The sequence below is a fragment of the Neltuma alba genome, unplaced genomic scaffold (genome assembly GCF_004799145.2).
Source record: "Neltuma alba isolate B1F8T4 unplaced genomic scaffold, ASM479914v2 tig00012533_pilon, whole genome shotgun sequence".
In the NCBI taxonomy this organism is placed as follows: Eukaryota; Viridiplantae; Streptophyta; class Magnoliopsida; order Fabales; family Fabaceae; genus Neltuma; species Neltuma alba.
Window position 1 is genome coordinate 8226 of NW_021636998.1, and position 20425 is coordinate 28650.

At 37.9% G+C, this 20425-nt stretch overlaps 2 protein-coding genes and 1 pseudogene across 2 annotated transcripts; 1 reads left to right on the forward strand and 2 right to left on the reverse strand.

Annotated features, from left to right (window-relative positions):
• Positions 1 to 1020: 1020 nt before the first annotated feature.
• Positions 1021 to 5438, forward strand: LOC114728327 (long chain acyl-CoA synthetase 1-like; annotated as a pseudogene).
• A 3647-nt stretch (positions 5439 to 9085) lies between these two features.
• Positions 9086 to 11275, reverse strand: LOC114728337 (probable glycerol-3-phosphate acyltransferase 3). The gene is made up of 2 exons (XM_028915227.1): positions 10537 to 11275; positions 9086 to 10366 (listed from the first exon to the last, which is right to left on the reverse strand). The coding sequence occupies exons 1-2, from the start codon at positions 11245 to 11247 to the stop codon at positions 9479 to 9481; spliced, it is 1599 nt and encodes a 532-aa protein (XP_028771060.1). The 5' UTR covers positions 11248 to 11275; the 3' UTR covers positions 9086 to 9478.
• Positions 11276 to 15741: 4466 nt separating this feature from the next.
• On the reverse strand, positions 15742 to 18455 carry LOC114728326 (uncharacterized). The gene is made up of 4 exons (XM_028915215.1): positions 18381 to 18455; positions 17063 to 17621; positions 16032 to 16145; positions 15742 to 15939 (listed from the first exon to the last, which is right to left on the reverse strand). Exons 2-4 carry the CDS (start codon positions 17619 to 17621, stop codon positions 15923 to 15925), a joined length of 690 nt encoding a protein of 229 aa, XP_028771048.1. The 5' UTR covers positions 18381 to 18455; the 3' UTR covers positions 15742 to 15922.
• Between the last annotated feature and the right edge of the window lie 1970 nt (positions 18456 to 20425).

Here is a 20425-nt window from a genome sequence, read left to right on the forward strand (position 1 = left end):
TGTGGTCGCAAATTGCATTCTTTGAACAAAATGCCGTTGCTGCTTGTTTCTTTTTTGATCCGGTGGCTCAGAACCATGTTTCCTATACTTGCGTGTTATTTAATACTCCTCTGCTCCTAAATGTAAGACCCTTATACACACTAGTATAAGGGTCTTACTTTAGGACCGGAGGAGTACTTCTTCAAGTTCTTAATATAAGACCTTGTTTGATTTTTATTTGGTCCTAATATAAGATCTCAATTCACTTTGTCTCTCATATTTATTCTTTTCATTTTTTCAAAACAATCCTTCTCATAATGATAGTTCCAAGCCAATAAATTGATTATCAAGGATATTTTAGAAAAGGCAATACTTATTTATAATAAATAACTAACTTAATTTATTTTTTTAATTTACTCAAACTAATCAACTAGTTTTTATATATAGGGCCCGAAGCAGTACTAGGAAATACTAGAAGGCACATAACGTTGACAGTGAGACCCTTGGGTCAGCCATGCTTCTATTTTGCTATTTCCATGTTTGAGATACTACTATTTGTACTTTATCAGATTAACTCTCGATATTTTCTCTCAAGTTTATTCTTTTTAAACTCTACAACTAGAATCCAACTTGGCTTATAATTCAAGGATCTGTGAGCCAGCATGCTATAAAGCACCTTTGTAAACGGTAATTCATCCACGACTGTGCGTTTATCTTGTTCGGATTCGCAAACAAGGAAGATGAAACTTTTGCAGCTAAGGTTGAGGAAGGAGGTGAAGGCGAGAATGGCAAGCCATCCTTTGGACCAGCATACCGTAATCTCCTATCAAAAAATGGCTTTCCTCCAATGGATCCAGAACTATGCACTGCTGGGATATTTTCAGGTAACTTCAGTACCTCAAAATCCTTCATTTTCCTTGTCACATGATGGCCCATGTGTATGGTAAATGACTTTAAAATAGGCCACTTGGGCAACGGCTCCTGCTCTGTTTTTCTGTGTTAAGACATTTGGTGACTGACAGAAGTCCCACGCCTTCCTGGATGATTGTAGTGTGTCAGTCAGAAAGTATCCTCAAAACCGGATGCTGGGATTCGAAATTTGTTGATGGAAAGGTATCTGCGTAGCCAAGTTTTTTTCCTCTTTAATTGTCGATGTCAAGAAGATGTGATCACTGAATTTTGACTTCTTGTCTAATAGATAGGACCATACGTCTGGAAGACATACAAGGAAGTTTACGATGAAGTTCTTCATATTGGCTCTGCTTTGCGAGCATCAGGGGCTGAACCCGTAAGTACTTTCAAGAGGCTTCTCTCGTCAGTTTCACATATTGTACGTTAGAATTCACACAGATTTTTCTCCATGTATCTCGTGGAAATCTGTGATAGGGCTCTCGAGTTGGAGTTTACGGATCTAATTGCCCACAATGGGTTGTGGCAATGGAGGTTTGGCACTTCCCTAATAAGCGTTGTCCTTTTAAAGTTGTCAATGTTTTTTCTTTTCATGATGCTATATGAGTATTTTACGCCCATATAGGCTTGTTGCGCCCACAGTTTGGTTTGTGTGCCTCTCTCTACGACACACTTGGTAAGCTGCTGCTTCATTGTTTTCTGCTATTAGTAGCCATCCAAAGATCCTATCCTAGCATGACTATTCATGTTTAAATCTTGAAAAAGGCTCCTGGTGCTTATATATATTTATATATACATATATGATCAATTTTGATATATTTATTGATTGGAAACAAACTAAACATCGATGCAGGTTCTGGCGCTGTAAACTTTATTATAGATCATGCAGAAGTAGATTTTGTTTTGTCCAAGATAAGAGCTTAAAGAAAGTAATCACTTTCTTATGAAGAAAAACTTTCTTTTCCAAACGAATTCATATTTGACAGGCAACGGGGTTCTGACTGTATAACTACACTTACCTGTAGCTTTTGAACCCTGACTGCAAATCGACTCAGCAACTGAAAGGTAAAAGTAGCTACTTCCAGCATTTCTCCGCCACATAGCTAACAGGAGGCGTCTAAAATATGTGCTTGTGGAATTGCAGCCATGGTGTGCTTCACTTCATTGACAAATGAAGAGAAAGACAAGGCAGCGTCCATTGAAATTAAGCCATATTCATGGGCCGAGTTCTTGGACATGGTTGGTCTGCAAGGAATTTGACATCATATAACATCATTCATGCACTCGATATGGAATGAACTTCTGTAACATGACATCTTCATGTCATATAAACAGATACTGTTATCTGCACTATAACTGTGGGTCAGCTTTATATCTTGTCATAATGTCATTGACTATTTCGGTAACTAAGTTATGATCCCACTTATGGTGCAGTAATTTGATCTTATAACGGTTCTACTATAATCGATGTAAATTTCTCATGCTTCAATGGCTTATCTAACTTTGCATCGTACAGGGAAAGGAAAACCCATCGAGCATTTCAGAACCTCAAGCTCAAAGCATCTGCACAATATAATGTACACAAGTGGGACCAGTGGAGACCCTAAGGGTGTTGTTCTAACACATGAAAACATAACGTCTTTTGTAAGAGGAATGGATCTTTTCTTGGAACAATTTGAAGAAAAGGTATTCTTAATGCTTGAGCCACCAGCAAAATAGTATGCCATAATTTCTATTCTCTCTTTCTTAGTGCTCAAATAATACCATGGTGACTTGCGATGTTTTCGTTGTGATTTGTTTGGTATGGCAATAACACTTTCAAGTAGGTTATGGGGAAAATGTAATCATCTACTAGTATAAATTTAGAGAAGACCTCTATCAATTAATCTTACGCAGTTAAATTTATTTGCATTAGTTCTTACCCCCTCCCCTCTATTTTTTCTCACGGATTTATTTCACTATGTATAGATGACTGAGGAAGATGTGTATTTATCATTCCTCCCCTTGGCTCATTCCCTTGATCGAACAATTGAGGAATACTTTTTCCACAAGGGTGCTTCTGTTGGCTACTACCATGGGGTACGTGCACCTCAAGAATTTTTTGGGTACTGGAAGTTTGGAGTTACCTGGTTATATCATTAACAGAGTAAGATACGGGAAAGATAGATGCTAAAATGTAGATAGCAACAATTTCTCGTGATTGCTGTTCGAGAGAGAGTAATAAGCCTCTTTTCATGACACAAATGAAAGTGTGTTTGTGTGTGCATAGTGTGGTAAATAAATAAGAGCGATGGTTTGACGTTTTAGCAATCTTATGTTACGGGCCACTGTGCCAGGACTATGCTCCCATGACTCTTGGCAGGAATTGCGGTATGATTGTTGATCATGATATATGTGTGTGGTAAACTCTCCCTTGAAGACCGTAGAGTTCCTTCGTCAAGATTCATCTGTACTAAGAAACTCATAATCTTCCTACACTATAACACTACATAGTTTCCCATCTGCTTCAGAATTTGACAATTTAGTGCCAATCCCTTTGAAAAATCTTTGCGAATTTCTTGAATCACTTGAGTGCAGGATCTGAAGGCATTGAGGGATGATTTAATGGAGTTGAAGCCCACGCTCTTTGCTGGGGTCCCACGAGTTTTTGAAAAAGTCCACGAAGGCAAGATTACGCATCATGAGAAAATCTGTTGCTTCTTTTTGTTTCAGTTCAATAAAACTTAGCCAAGCCCATCAGTGTTTCAGGTATCAAGAAAGCAGTTGAAGAACTGAATCCAGTGAGGAGAAGAGTTTTTGACTTGCTTTACAGATAGTAAGTTGACGTTAGAGTCATAGAATCTTGCTCACTTGTTCGACGCATAGTTTGTAGGCGGATATAACTCTCCTAATTTACTTGTATGCCATACAGCAAACTTTATTGGATGAACAAAGGGTACAAGCAGAAAAATGCATCACCTTTAGCAGATCTATTAGCCTTCAGGAAGGTTATATATCTACCCTCTTGCCACATTGCTTGTCTTTGTCGAATCTGCATAATTGATGCTTTAAACCATCTGGGTTAGAACTCTAAAGTACTAGTCCTTTCCCCTTACGAACCTCAATTCCTGGTTAGGTCAATGCTCGTCTAGGTGGGCGTATTCGACTAATATTATCAGGAGGTGCACCCTTGAGCTCTGAGGTGGAAGAATTCTTGCGTGTTACTTCTTGTGCCTTCGTATGTCAAGGCTATGGTAAATGACTCTACTTTCTGTTCCTTTGTTCTCTTTTGTGTGAAACAGCCACGGCCAATTTACTGATATGAATTATCAAGCATTTAGAGTACATTAACACGTGGATTTGTTAGGGCACATTATAATTTTGCAACTCAATGTAACCCTGATGGTGGTCAATCCAGGATTAACTGAAACGTGTGGATCAGCTACTCTTTGCTATATTGATGAAATGTGCATGATGGGCACAGCTGGCGTCGTGAATGTGTACAGCGAATTGAGGTTGGAGGAAGTTCCAGAGATGGGCTATAGTCCTCTTGGAAGTCCTTCATGTGGCGAAATATGTGTGAGAGGCAAATCTGTTTTTGCAGGCTACCATAAAAATCCCGAGTTGACTAGAGAAGCCTCTAAAGATGGGTGGTTTCACACAGGTAGCCATTCATGTCTTGCCTCAGACTGAATTATGATTGATGTGCACGCAGTTTGATTTGTCCGCCTCTGGTATATCTGCAGGGGACATAGGAGAAATGCTTCCTAACGGTGTCATCAAGGTTATTGACAGGAAGAAGAATCTAATAAAACTCTCTCAAGGAGAGTATATTGCACTTGAGTATCTGGAAATGTTTATGGAATCACTCCCATTGTTGAAGATGTAAGCATGTCTTCTGTTTTTCCTGTTGAGAAAGGGATTTCAGCCCCGGGACTGCTAACAAGTTTATGATCAATTTCCCCCTCTTTTTTCCATTCAGATCTGGGTTTATGGAAATAGCTTCAAGTCAGCTTTGGTGGCGGTAGTGGTTCCAAATGAAGAAATTACAAAAAAGTGGGCATATTCAAAAGGTCACATGGCTTCTTTTTCTGAACTCTGTTCCCTTGACCAGTTGAAGAAATACGTGCTGTCCGAGCTCAAATCTATTGCTGAGAGAAACAAGGTAACCACAGCATCTGACATTGAGAGTAGTAACATAACCAGTAATGGACTACTAGTTCTGTCATTTTAAGACTGGCGTGGCAATGTGTTTCCTTCTCATTTTCTTTTCGACGTTTGTGTCTGTGGGGAACTAGCTGAAAGGATTTGAACATATCAAAGGAGTAATATTAGAGCCGCGTCCATTTGACGTGGAAAGAGACTTGGTGACAGCAACAATGAAAAAGAGAAGAAATAATTTGCTTAAGTATTACCAGGTAAATATATATATATATAAATGTCATGTTGTGTTTCTCACTCTTGTATTAGTTAGTTGGAGAGAGAGGGTTGATGAATTATTGTGAATGTAACAGGTGGAAATAGATGAAGCGTACCGAAGTTTGACGGGAGATAAGCAAATTAAATACTGAGGCGTCAGTTCAAAGATATCAGTTTGTTCCTGTTACGTATGTCAATGAATAGATGGCACTCCCTCTGCTCCTAATTAAATGTTTTCCCCAGAAATTTAGCCCTAATTAAATGTTACTATATGAGGATACAATCTTTCTTGGGAGTTGGAGGGGAAATCATTAAATAGAGGTGCACATGGAAAATAAAATATTGGAGAATTCCCAGCATGCATGTTTATGTTTAAAAAGAAAAAAGCAAGAAAGAAATAAAAGAGACGATATAGAGAAGTGCAAGAGGGAATACGTGTTGATCCGTGGCTTCTGCTGGCTGTATGGGAAAATATAAAATCCTGGCTTGGTGGTGCTCCAGCAGAAAAGTAGACAGCGCTCGAGGTAGTCCCACTGAACGTGAAATTTAGGGCAGTGGCAGAAATGAAGCATCCATCAAGTGGGAGGGCTTTTAAATGAGAGGGGCGCGCACTCTTTTGCAAGTCCCTTACTGGGAAGTACAGCGAAAGCAGATGAATTAAGCTCCAGCTGGCCGCCACCCCTCCTCGAATAAACGCCCTGCATGTGCCTGTTTTCACTTTCCTGAGCTTTCAAATGCAGTCGGTTGTTGTTTTCAAATACGTGTTTCCACCAGATTTGTAATTTTCGAGGCCCCCGCAAATTAATTTCAAGGCCTCCAAATAGTCAAAATACTTCGTAACAATAATAATACTTCCTAATTGTCCATAATATAGTCATCTTAATTAATTCACCATAACTAAGAAAGGGTAGTTAACTTCAAAGCTGTTCACAATTTTACCCATGTTACATGAAATAGTATTTGAGATAGAAAAATATAAGGAATTACCGTACGTTTAAATATTAATTGTAAGAACAAAACTACCAAATATATATTAATTACACTCTATGGGTGACTTGTATTTTGAACCCAACACATTCTTTTACGGAAAAAATAAGCAATACTCATTCCAACTCCACGATTCATGTACTCATTTTTACTAAAGTCTATTTTCAAACAGGTAGGTAAGATCTCTAATGACGCCGGCACGTCCACGAAATCTCCAGCAACGAGTTAATAACTTATCTGAACTATCAAATGCCAACACATCCCTGCGTTTTTTTTTTTCCTTTTTTCAATGTATACTCTTTATTCTTCTTTATTTAAAAAAATCTTTTTCATATTAATTATATTTCTTTCCTTCTTTTATAAAAAAATGCTTACGAGTTTTTGGTGCTCTTATTCTTATTTATTAGACAATTTCCAAAATTTAGACAATCATTAATACTTTTTTCTTTCCTGAAAAACGTCAGTGAAAAGTAGTCATTTTAATTAATTAATAAAGAGAGAATGCGAGAAAGTAGAGTATTTAAAGAAGGATATTTCTGGAAAAATTACATAGTCGTCATCATCGATTAGTTTTAGTAATATGTGTAAACTTTATCTTGTAATTAAAAAGAAAAGGAATGAAAGAGGTACATTCTAAGAATTCTCTTCTTTTACCGGGTTGCAGCTACATAGGATCATGTTGTCATCAGTTTGCCGATAAGTGCTTAAATTAGCTTTACACACACACACACACATCTATATATATACACACGCGTATATGTTAACAAAACAAGACAAAAATCACACCACATTCTTTTCAATCCTAAATATAAGACATTTTTCTTTCTGTCTTTTTTTTTTTTTTTTGCCATCCATCCTCTTGTTCTTAAATGTAAAGCTCTTTGCAAATTACGACTCAATATTTATTAGCCATTTTGGCCAAAAAAATATTTATGAGCCATTTATTAAGTACACCCCTATTACACTCTATGTTAGAGTATTTGATAAAATAGAGCCTAACCATTATCTCACCGTGTCGACAGAATCGACTAAAGATGGGTTTGATAAAAGAGTATAATTTTTTAAAAATTATTTATTATTTTTAGCCCTTTTTCTTTTTGAGTTTACGAAATTTAGTTACAAAGCTCTTGAATTTTGATTTTTTTTTTTGGGTATACCAAAGCTCTTGAAATTAATTTATGGGGTGAGGGAGCGTCATTTAATTGTTCATGATCGGGATGCAGCCTGTCTGAACCATTGCAACTTTCCGTCCAAAAAACAAAAGAATCCATGGAACTACTTTGGTTTAAAAGAGCCGTTTTACACGTCACCCGCGGACCAAACAGAGACGAGTCATAAAGTAACTTAAAAAAGATACAGTCAAAGGAAAATAAAAATCTGAAAATTCTTCTATTGGTTACGTAGATTAAACAAAGTTTTTGTCCGTATCCTAAGGCTTGTCCAAGGTCGGTTTGAACTTCCGGCAGCGGTATTCCCTCCTCCCTCTACAGTTCGTACATGGACTCTTTAAAATCGTGCGGTCGTGCAATTTGTTCCCCTGCTTCTTTTTCCTTTTGAACTCTTGTTCTTTTCTCTCGTTACATAATTGCATGACTGCAATATTTTTAGATATTTTAATTAAATGTCGTTGAATTATGAATATTGGATTCATATTCACATTCAATTAAATCATTTAAATATATATATGACGCGATCCACGTGTCCATTGAGAAAGTCCAGCTTAGAATTTCAGTTTTCACTTTAGTTTAATTAATTGAATTAATTTGATCTAATAACACGCGATATAACAGTGTATTAGTAAATAGGTACCATAGCTAATGACGATTTCCAAGCTAATGACGCTTCTATTTTCAACCTAGCTCATCCCCTGACTAGAATAATTAGTATCAAACTACTCTCTTGACCCTCTCCTGTGATTTTATACACACAACTGGTTTAGAAAACAGCAGGCTGTTGCTTCAGATATATACAAGCATGGCACGTGGTTTTTATAACATGGGTGTGTATGGATGAGATTGGACTGAATTTGCTACCAGCTCAAATCTAATCTAATAAGGATCTCGAGATAAAAGAGACAGCTCAAGATCTAGTCTAATCCAATACCAACACACGGTCTAGCCTGGTCCAATGCCAATATGAGATTGGATTGGATTGGACTTGGTCCAAGCAATCCATATCATCTTTTTAATTTTTAATTTTTTTAAATTAGAGATAAGACTGCAACTTACCATATAAAATTTTACACGTGTTTTGATTAAAACTTCATCAAATTTGATCACTCCCTTTTAATTTCCCACTAATATCATGTTTCATTTATTAATCCTTATCAATATAGATCATATATTGAAGAAAATATATACAAATGCTCATCACTTAGGAAGTTCATAGATAAGTCTTTATTATCTAAATTGACAAAAAACTTATATAAAAGAATTAAAACAAATTTAAATTATATAAATAATATTTAAAAAATAAAAAATAAAAAACTCGGGCACACTAGACTGGACCAATTGGTCTAAGAGGTCAGTCCCCAATCCAATCGAGCTCAACAAGTCCAGTTTTACTTCGTGCCAATTGTTCTAAACCGGGTTTATTTAAGTTGAACTGGACTATATTAGACCATCAAATTTTTACATAACCCCAACTTATAAGCCTTTCACTGCTTTTTTTTTTAATTGCAGGGAAATCCATGTGCATGTATTGTTTAAAAATTATGAATTCATCCTACATGAGAAAAAAAACAACTCCTATTTTGCGGCATTCTTGAATTAAGCCTGATTAGAGAGGGAAAAAAAGGAAAAGAGGTAATGTAAGAGATGAGCGGCACAGCGGGGCTCCTGTTTTGTATCTGTACTGTGCTTGACAAGAAAAAAGCACGTACAAGAAGTAAAGGGTGTTTTGCACGGTGGATAGCTACGTACATTAATTGTAAGATAAGGGCAAAAAATACCCCAAGAAGGAATGGAATAGAACCAATCATGCTCCATGCTGCCGCACAAGAGGAAAATGGTAGGAGACCAAAAAAGAAAGAGACCTGCCCTCGGAGCAGTTTGCCGACAAAATACGATGACAGATAACTGTGATTACCAGAGGAAGGGTCTTTCTTCTACGTGTACTATAATCTGTTTTGCAACTTTTATTTTGCGTCCTTTTAATAAAACCCATGTTTTATCATTAATTCCCTGTCCCCACGAGTACCAGCCATTTACCGCCTGGTTGGGTTAGAAACGAGGCCTTCATTACCGGCCAACAACAAGTACTTGTCTTTTCTGGTGAGTTTGGTGCACTCAAAACCCAGAGCCTCCCCAATCTGAGACTGCACGTGATTAGCGACCTGGAATCTCGGATCCTCGTCACCGCCAGAGGTAAAGGATGCAGGAGAGACCTGTTGCAAAAACTTAAGAGAGTAAACTGGGGACGGGTTCATGAGAAAGAAAACCGGGTCTAGCCACTTAAATCCTCCTGCGGTTGTACCGTGGAACATGCTGACGTGACTATCAATAGCAACGGGTGTTATTTCGTCGCAGATTTCTGAGAACAGAGGACTGAATCTCAATAAATACGGCTCTCTGCACGTGGTCCCCTCCGGGCACACTGCTACGTCCCCTTGCTTTACCAACTCCTTCATCATGTTCGCATCCTGATCCCTGTTCCTCGTTAAACGCACCGTCTTGATGGGCGCTAATATCTCCGACAGTCTACTCAAGCTGTACGTGACGGCGATCAAGTCCTTCTTCTGGAGCACAAAAGACAGGTAGAGAGGATCTAGCAGAGTTCTGTGGTTGCACACATAAAGACGGCCTTCGCTTTTGGAGGACATCTGGGCCGAGTTCGTGGGCAATGACGCCGTGAGACGCAGCCCAGAGAAGGTGAGCAGAGGAGTTGAGATGCTGTGCGGGAGGGACAGCGTCACGATAATCCTGACAATCGCGAGAATTATCGAATACGGAAGCCACATCAATATGGCTACGCCCTCGAGAGGGGTGGGTCCCACGGCCAATCTACTGTCATGGAAGATCAACGCTCCGGGGTATTTCTCCCTCGCTAGCTTTTGCCAGCCTCTCTTGTCAGCTTCGGTCACCAAGTATATTTCCTGTTAATAAAAGACAGACAACCTATGAGTTTCAGAAGACGACAACTACTAACCTTTTACTTTGACAGTAAAGAACGGACACATGGTAATACTGCGGCCTGAAAAGATTTACTGCATGAACCTTCAAATGGCGAAAAGGAAAATAAAATGAAGATCGTACAGAAACGAACCCTGCACTGGGAGAACAAGTCATGGTCAAGGATCCTATTGAAGGTTGTGATGCCAATGGCATCAGAACATCCTCTCTCTTCTAGAACCTTTTCCGGAGCATGTTTGGAGTTTCTGGGCTCCATCAACCCCACGTAGTAGCCGCAAAACACTTTGAGCTCTCTGCCTACTACAAAATCGACCTTCAAATACTCTCTCAAGAAACTTTCCACCATTACCTGGGGTAAATTACTGACGCCCACTTTCTTTCCACCCCGGCTCAGCACTTCGATGATTTCGGACCCAACGTTTTCCAGCAAGAACTTTGGCAGAACAGCCCTTCCCGCTCTGAAGCTTTCTGCTTTGATCCCAAAGAAGCTTATCATAACCATTATTTGTATCCCCATTCGGTCTCCCACCAAACAAACCAGAGGATATGACACAAGGAGAAAAGTGGCTCTAAAGAGATCACCAGCTTCGAAAGCCACGAGCACAAAGTAAGGGAACAGAGAAGGAGATCTCAACAGAGTTCCTTCCACATCAAAGATTAAAGTATGGTCGTCGAGGTCTGATCTATAAGCCAGAGAGGAATACTTTTGGTATTTAAACTGGGTTCCGAAGGTATTGCCAATATTTTTGGGGATGCCAACGAGGTTCTTGAGTTGCTTGAGAAGAAAACGGTACCAAAAGAAGAATGGAGCTCTGAAGAAGAACGGTCTGAATATCTTGGCCATGTAGATATACTTCGATACGGTGGTTACGAAAGGCAGGGGAGTCAGGTTTCCGAACGGAACCAACGTATTTATATGGCTGCTGGTCCATCAACGCCCTTAGAAGAACTTTATTATTACAACAATGGCATCTTGTTTGTGGAGACGTTAGATCCCATTAGCCAGCGTATGATTGCCATGCAAATCTAACTTTTTCTTTCTTGGTTGATTTATGACTTCCAAATTCCAAGAGGATTACCCTGAGGTTTGGGCGTCACGCTTGTCGTTTCTGGGGCATGGGGTCAGAACCGTAAAATAGTATACTCGTACACGCTCGTGTTGACTTGGATCCCTCATCCGTTATGATTATTACTCGCGTCTGGGGTCACCCATGAAAGCCGTAAGACAGACGGGATCCCCGAGGGGCGCAAGTACGCGCCTCTCATGAGGCCCCTAATTACTAAACGACGTGTGTTTTGCTTTTGTATTTCCAGTTTCTTTCAGTGGGCATCGTGTTGCATCTGAACTCCGCATTTTCACAACTCTAATGGGAGTAATTCTCATTTTTCTGAATCCTAAAATTCTCAAAATAGAATATACAGATTATCTTTTTAATGTAGACTTATTTATAAATTGTCGTACGTGAACTTGCGATCAGATGAACATACACACAAAAACGCACGTCGTCTTAATGTTGACTAATAATGTTGACTCGTGAGAAAGAAGACTCAAGGCGGGGATAGGCGGGCTGCCAAGGGAAGAAAATGCAAGAATAAATTAAATGGCCATCACCAACCCTTTTCTTCCTCTTCTTCACTCTCTCGCCCCCCTCATATGGCAGATTTCCAGGATAGTTGAATACCAGGGACATGACGAAGATATTTTTAGGAAGAAAGGGGCAGGAGGCGTAAATGTGATGGAGCCTAGTGAGAAATAAATGAAAAGTGCATAATAATATAGCTTTCGGGGCTCACATAAACATTAAAACGGGACGGCCCACTGTGACCTGAGGTTGATGAATCCGAGGGGTCATTTCTCATTAAAGCCTCCACCTACTGCCCCTCCCAGATTATTCCAAAAGCATGTTTATCTCCTAGTAATAATGGGCCAAGTCATACTACGAGACAGTGAGCGCTTCGTGGGTCAGCACCGTCAAAGTCTTTCACTTTCCTTGCGATCAGAATTCAACACCATTGATACATGTATGTGATGAACATGAATAGTGCTTTGAGTCGGAGTCGGACCACGCGCTAATATTTGACTTGGTAAGACTCAGATGATTTTCGAGCTGAGGAACCTCTCGAGACCCTACGGGGGTTTATTGAACCTATCCAGCCCATAATAAATCATCCGTAATCAGCTTGCTCGCTCTATGTATATAACATCATCATGCTCATTATTCCTAAATTATTGACAGTGGAACTGGACATTTGCACGCCGCCATCTATTATCACCGCCGATCTCAGCATACAGTCTCAGCACGAACAAGCCACTCGCTCTGGTTCTGTCTTCTTGCTTGAGTAGCAGCCTCTGTGTTGATTCAGAGTATTTATCAGTTTCGCGTCCTAGCTGTGCGTGGCGTTTTGATTATTTATATTTAGAAATGACTTTTGTGGTTGATTCTACCCCCACCAAAAAAAAACTCCTCTCACGGCGGCTTTCAATTGTTTCAAAGCCTTTGGAACAAAAGAGAAAGAGGTAGAGCTGTTTATGCATTTATGGGTTATATAGGACGAAGGGAGCGCCTCTTGTTGACCTGACCCATCAAATTTAGGTGGCCGCGTGCTTGAGTAGGATGTGGCATGTCCCGAACGGCACTGAAATCGATGAATGGCGCAAAATGATTATCCTCAGATAAAATTAAGTTTTTCTGCGCGTCAAAGTGAAGATAGAGTTGTTATTTTAGCAGGATATTAAACCGAGTCCCATGATGATAGTCCTGAAGACATATTAATTGATGATGAAAAAATATGATGGAAATATGAAGTGAGGGGGAATTTGGGAAACATGCAGGTCAGATAAGAATGGATGGGCGGAGGGATGAGTTGTTCGTGGGATGAGTGGATTACGCAGAATTGGGCGAATGGGGAATAGTGATACGTAGGATGAACGTGAAGAGGAGGGGAGGGAGTGTCCTGTTTTAAGTGCGCATGAAAAGAAACATCTTCTCTGAATGTGGACGATTCAGGGGATCGAGAGCCTCTCCCTCAAGCCGACCTGTGCCTTTTGACTTTTCCATGTTCATACATATTTTTTTGTCCTATTTATAAAACAGAAACATAAAGTATTTTTTGGTCCTGTTTATAAGACACTGAGAGAAAATTTATTATATAGATGTACAATTTTACCCCTCATTTATTATTGTGTTGACTTTATTTATATGAAGTATAATGCATATTAAATAAGGATAAAATTAGAGAGTTATTAAATTTTAAATAAAAATTAATAAAATTTAAGGTTTTTTTAGTTTGTGTGAAACATACTAAAAATATCTTATAAATAAGACTAGAAGAGTACATACACATATATCTCCTTGCGTGCGCTGCAAACACCGGTCTCCACTTCCAAAACCCTGCACTCGTTTCACTCCATATTCATCCATCCCTCCCTCCAAATTGCATCCGGGCTTAGGGGACCACACATTCCCATAAGAGAATGGATTTTCAAACTGGGGCAAGTTGGGTGACGTGAGGTGTAAAATTAACTAATCATCAGTGCATAAGCAGAAGCCGCGGTGCCCATCTTCCAGTTGGTTGGAGAAGACCAAATCCTCAAAGTGCCATCACACATTCACACTCAGATGCCTCCTCCTTCTCCGGCGGTTCGGCTGCCCCTGCTTTTCTGGGCACCCAATGCCAGCCTTCAATTCCCTTCGGTTTTGCCATGCATCACGTTATCTTCCCATTCTCATTTATTCATTTTATAATACCAATTATATTCGGCGTCGTGCGTATATACACATGTGATGAATACTCTTTCATGTTATCTATAATTCATTATCAACATATATATTTCATCATAATTAAATTTTTTTTTTAATTCTGTTTTAAAATTTAACAACTTTTCAACATTAACTTTATTTAGTATATATTATATCTATGAAAACAAAATCTACCCAACAATAAATAAAAAATACAATATTTATAAAAAATTAATAATGTGACTTATTAAAAAAAATCGCCTCTCTAAAGATCAGAGGAGTGTTACTTGTTTATCTGCTGTATAAAAGATACTCCTCTGGTCCTTAATATAGAACCCAATTGTTGAGTTAGTTTTGGTCCTAAATATAAGATATATTTCTCATATTTATCAATTTTTTTCTAAATTACCCGTGTAGATACGTCCTCAACCATAATCAAGTAGAAGAGAAGATGTGGTATTAAAAAAGATGATTATGGTAATACCTTCGGTCTTTAATATAAGGCCCTGTTTAACTTTTATTTTGGTCATAAATATAAGATCCCAATCCATTTTGTCTCTTATATTTATACTTTTTTTTTCTAAAGTTGCTCTTCTAACAATGATAGTTCTAGTCAATACACTTGATTAGCAATGATATTTTAGGAAAGACAACACATATTTAAGACAAATAACTAACTCAACTTACTTCCTTAATCTCCTCAAATTAGTCAACTGACTCTTATAATGAGGGCCGGAGGTAGTATTTTAGAAAAAAACGTGTCACATTTCTTATAATTAACTAATTTACCTAACTTTCTTAATCTAATCAAATTAGTTAAATGGGTCTTATATTAAGGACTGGAGGAGTATCTTAATACTACCTCCGGTTTTTAATATAAGACTTATTTACTTTTACTTTGATCCTAAATATAAGACATCAATCCATTTTGTCTTTTATATTTATATATTTTTTTAAAAGTAGTCTTTCTAACAATGATAATTTTAACTAACACACTTAATTAGCAAAGATATTTTAAGAAAGACAACACCTATTTATTACAAATAACTAACCTAACTTCTTTTTTTAATCTCTTCAAATTAGTCAATTAGCTTTTATAATTAGAACTAAAAATAGTATATAAAATTGTTTTTTACTGTACATTATGTCTTTATTTAAATTCGTTCTGCACATCAAATGCACAGATTTTCGGGGGGTTAGGACTTGGGGCCAATTTTCACCCTCATTGGAGTTTGGCCAAACTCCCTTTCTATTGTTTCGTAAGGTTAGGCGCTCCACCGACATTTCCCTATGGCTACGACAGTTGGATCGAAAGCCGACCCTAGAGCCCGCCAACCCGGGACGAGGAGCGGTGGGGAATTCGCTAATCCACTAAATAATAAAAATAATAATAAAGAGTAAATTTCATTGTTGGCATATCGGCACTGCAAGACTGCTTCTTTCACCCAAAAACCCCACCAAAAAAAAAAAAGGCTTTGCATATACCGCTTTTATTATTATTATTATTATTATTTTTAGATAACTACTAATTAAGCCCTTTTTTTTGCAGGGGGAAAAGCGTTCTAAATTCTCGCTACATTGGTGGAGTGGCCTCCATATGCTACATCACTAAAATTCGATAGAAACGTAGTAAATCGGTGCATGACTTGTATTAACTGAGCCATCTCAGTCTACTAGCAAACTTTAGACCATCCAAGGGGCTGTACAAGAAAAAATAAATGATCCAAAACTACTTGGAGCAGCCTAAATGTAGCGGAAATCGTCTTCACAGTGTCGGTGTCATGTACCCTGCACAACTGCATTAACACACGCAAGTTGAAAAACAATCAGATTGCAGCAATAATGGCAAAAGAATACAGAGTTGGACAATGAGAGCAAGGTGCATCACCTTCGTGGGTGAAGTTCTTGGAAAAACGGACAGAAATTAAACCTTCATCTGCTGCAATGCTCGGCTCGGGTGAAGCCATTACTCCAACAGCAGCGCCACGTCCTGATCTTATTCCTGCAAACTCTCAGTAACAAGAGTATCTAATAAACATGCAGAACACCGTATGCGCGTACAGAGTCTCTTGAAAGTTATTTCATGAACACAAACTATTTCACTAGAGATGCACCAAAGCGGAGTTTAAGTTTCAACCAAAACCGGATTCTCTTCAAAGCTTTTAAATGAGCTCAAAACATTGTGCAAAGAGCACCATAACACCAAGGAAGTGAAATAGGCTATAATTCTAAACTTAGTTCAAAAGTTAAATATGTTACAGGGGACTGTCCATTCCAAATATCTTCATGTGTGCCCATGCAGTGTGCTTTGAACGAAACAACAAAACGAAATTAGCACGGCCTAGTAATATTTGTGCAGTGAATGTTGTGCTCTTTAAGAACAGAGGTAATATAGGAAATGGACATTTTCCAATAGAATGAAAGATTACCAACAGAAACTTGCTCCAAGTCGTGCTTTCAATCTCTCAGGATGTTTGATCAATATTCAGTAAGTAAACAAATTCATACACCATTCTACATGCTTATCGCAAATATCTATATTATGTTACATGTATCTGGTTTCATGTTGGAGGTAAAGTGACATCCTAGGATTGGACCATCAGGGAACACTGGCAAAAAGCCTTTATTATACTATATACTCAATCTGAACAGAATGTCACACAAGCATCATCATTATGATCCACCTGGGATGTCAGATTTGAGCATCTTAGCATCCATCATGCAGAAGAATAAAGCTACAGCAAGGCCAAAGTCCTATTTATGAAACCAAGAGAGATCATGATTCAGCAGTTATAGAGAAACAACTTCAGCGGTCCGGTTCAAGTGATGCCATGTTTGACACAAACCAAATTTGGGATGAAAGTTTAGGTAGGTAGCAGTGCAAGGAAGTCAATCTCAATAAAAGAACCCTAAATTTACCTTGGATTATAATGATGGCAAAAAAGAAAATAGTGATGACCATGGCAGAAAGACCAGCATATGATGATGATGATGATGCCTTTCTTGCCTTCATCTTCCTTGTAGCCTTCATTTTCTTAATCCTTTCACGCTTCCTCAAGGCAATCTCGGCAATGTCCTGCACAAGCTTCTTATCAGCAGCATCCAGCAATGGCCCTTTAGGTGGTCGTGGGGGCTTAGGAGGCTTTGCGTTAGTCTTCTTTTTCTTTTCTTTGCCATTATTATTCTTTACATGAGGCAGTTTCTTATGTACATCTTCTAAACATGCATCTACATGATGCAGTGGTACACCATCATCCATAACATCAGCTGATTTTGACGAACTGCTACATGTTTCAACCCCACTTTCATGCTTTTTGGAACCATCAAAGTTCGGAAGCCTATTCCATGTCCAACTAAATAAATTCTTCCATCGTTTTTCACTGCAATCAAGGTCCCTGCTTTCCTCCTCTTCACTAGTATTCCCACCACTTTCAAGATCATATTCTAAGTCTTTCTCTCTTGAAACGGTTTGATCCATCTGATGTCAATCAATTTCATCAAAACAGAAGGGTAACAAAGAAGGAGAACTATTCAAAACTAACATATATTCGAGGCTAAAATGAGAAGTTGTAAACTCAGTTTAGAGATTAAAGAGTCGCAATCATCCCGTTAGTTGCACGCGGAGCCTACACAAGTTTCTAAGACAGCACACTTCAAGGATGAAAAAAAAATCCTTTGCAGTCCTTCATATTTCAGAGAAAGTTAAGGACGAAGCCAAATTATTTAGGCCTCTGATTATTAAAAACCCGACAGTTTGTCACGGCCAATATAATAATTTTTGTAGAAACCTACATGCTCCAGAAAAGAGAATCTACGTCTGCAGGAGCCTTAATGAACATATAAGGTCAGATAATCAGGCAACGAATGGAAAGAAAATGAGACATTTCGGGCAGAAAGTTGTAGAAGAGAATAATGAAGCCAGTAAAAAATTATCTCAAAAACGCAAATGTCTTTTCCCATCCACTAAACAGCTAACTAAACACATAATGTGGCCCATACAGATTGTTGTAACTTGAAACGAATTTGCAAGACCTGATGAAACAATCGTGATGGCTAATCGAGAACCTCAGGATCTTACATTTTGGCATGAGCAGCAAATAAGCCAGCCCACAATCACGGCGAAGTGAAAATTATCAAAATTCGGAAGTAATAACAGCTTGATCAGAATACTGGGAGGCAATGTATTATGCAATTGAAGAGGAAGAAAATAGACAGAAAAACGAAAAGTCAAAACCACCTTGGAGCAGAGGTAGAACCCTAGGATCGATAGTTTGTTTGAAACATTCCCAACTTGGAATCCGTCCACGGCCGCAGGAGCCCACACTGTGATGCCGTATTTTAAAATTAAAAATTAATTTAATTTAAAAAGATAGCCAATAATTTCCTGCCATTTTAATCATTTTTTTGGACAGTTGCCTTTTAAAATTTAAATCTAAATCATGGGCGTCGGCAAAGATATTAGATAAGATGCGATGATTTTTCAGTTTTTTTCGCTTGGTTGCCTTTGTCTTTTTGAATAAAATTAACCCGAATCAAGAAGTGTCTTTTGTTCTTTTTTTTCCAAGTTTATGACAGAATGACAAACGATTTTATTGGTCAGAGACCGAATACCAAAGGTTTGAAAATTCAAAAATGAAAACCAAAGGCTGTCCAAATTCCCACCAGCCGAACCCGGAACGGCTCCATGACGTGTCATCCGGGAAAATGTGCATAGAATTAATGTGATAGTTAACATCACTTATAAACATATTTTTCGTAAATTAAAATAAATTTTTTATATATTTATTTTTTATTTTATAAGACATGATTAAAAAATTATTTATAAGATATTTCAAATTTGCTAGTGTTTTGTTGTGGGGGAAAGTACGTTTGGATGGACTCTTTTTTTTCCCCCTTTCTTTCTGCTTAAAAAAATAGGCTTATTTCTTCAGCTCAAAAATGAAAAAAGGTAAACGTTGGGATATTTTGTAAAAATAAAAAAAAATCTATCAGAAAGAAATCTAGACATATAACATGTATTGCATTATTTTGTGTTATTATTATTGTATTATTTTTTATTTCAAACTAAAAGCAACATTTTTCTTAAAAAATATTTCTTTATATTTTATTTGTTCATTGATCTCATTTCATTTTATGCAATGATAATTATGTACCGATACTAGCATAAAAATAGTAAATCATGACCTAGATTAATTATAAATACTAAAATTTATTTTAAATCTCATACAATATATGAGAAAATTAATTTTACTCATTTAAAATAAATTAAATATTAAATAAGGTGCTCGGAGCCTCGGAGATGTTTTTCTTCTTGTTTAAGAGTATTTTTGTTGCAAAAATTATAAGAGTTATGAAATAACAAAATGTTAGTTAACAGTTTGTAGCTCGCAAACACCATCCGAGGTTGAAGTTATTTGTTCGAATTCAGGTGGTGGCTAAGGCTAATGGCCGTGCATGTTTAAACGTCAAATTTCTTGAAGTTATTAAAGGTGCGAAGATTGATTACTAGAATAGTATCACCATGGTATTAATTCTCCCCTCTTGCCTGACTTTCTCGATTGCAAAGATGAGTTTATTTTTGTTCACTTATAGCCAACATTGTATTCCCCACGTCTGGGGCACTCCACCCCATATTCCCTCTCGGAGCCGAGCTGCTTTGGTCTACAAACCCCCCACAAAACAGAACTATGGGGCAGGAAGCAAGTTGAACAAAGCAAAAACTGAGGGATGCTGCTCGAGCGATGGAGATGTACTACGAATTTGACATCGAATCCGGTGATTGGGAGGAATGCAAAAGTTGGTGAGACTGTCGACGAAACCCACCCAGTCCGTGACAGTAGCTTTCCCATTTACCCCATTCACTCCCTACCAATTTGCTGCCCGAATTTCTACAACATTAAATACACAACGCTCAATAAATCTCTCTACGTCATTCTCTAGGAAATGTAATTTTCTAAATCTGGAGATCAGATGTATATGGATTTACCAGTTGCATAGATCTGGTAAGCATTACCTAGTTGTTCCGTTTGGTAGGAAACATTGAAGATAAATGATAGAAATTGAGATTGTAATTAAAAAAAACTATTAAAATAATATTTAACACAAGTAATTGCTTATTATATAAGATTAGTCAAACCCATACGAGTGGGATTGTGAAATACCATGAGAAAAGTAACATTCTCCAATCTTACTTCTATGAATTTACTTAATCCTATATAACAAGCAATCTCTTACATTAAATACTTTTTAAATATATTTTCCCAATCCCAACATCAATCCTTA

Excerpts from the sequence above, each read along its gene's own strand:
- LOC114728337 (XM_028915227.1), bottom strand. The coding sequence starts at position 11,247 with ATGGCCAAGATATTCAGACCGTTCTTCTTCAGAGCTCCATTCTTCTTT. Across the intron at positions 10,367-10,536 it reads ACTTGTTCTCCCAGTGCAGG|GAAATATACTTGGTGACCGA; the intron begins GTTCGTTTCTGT and ends TTTTATTAACAG.
- LOC114728326 (XM_028915215.1), bottom strand. The coding sequence starts at position 17,621 with ATGGATCAAACCGTTTCAAGAGAGAAAGACTTAGAATATGATCTTGAA. Across the intron at positions 16,146-17,062 it reads TGCCATCATTATAATCCAAG|GAATAAGATCAGGACGTGGC; the intron begins GTAAATTTAGGG and ends GAGAGTTTGCAG.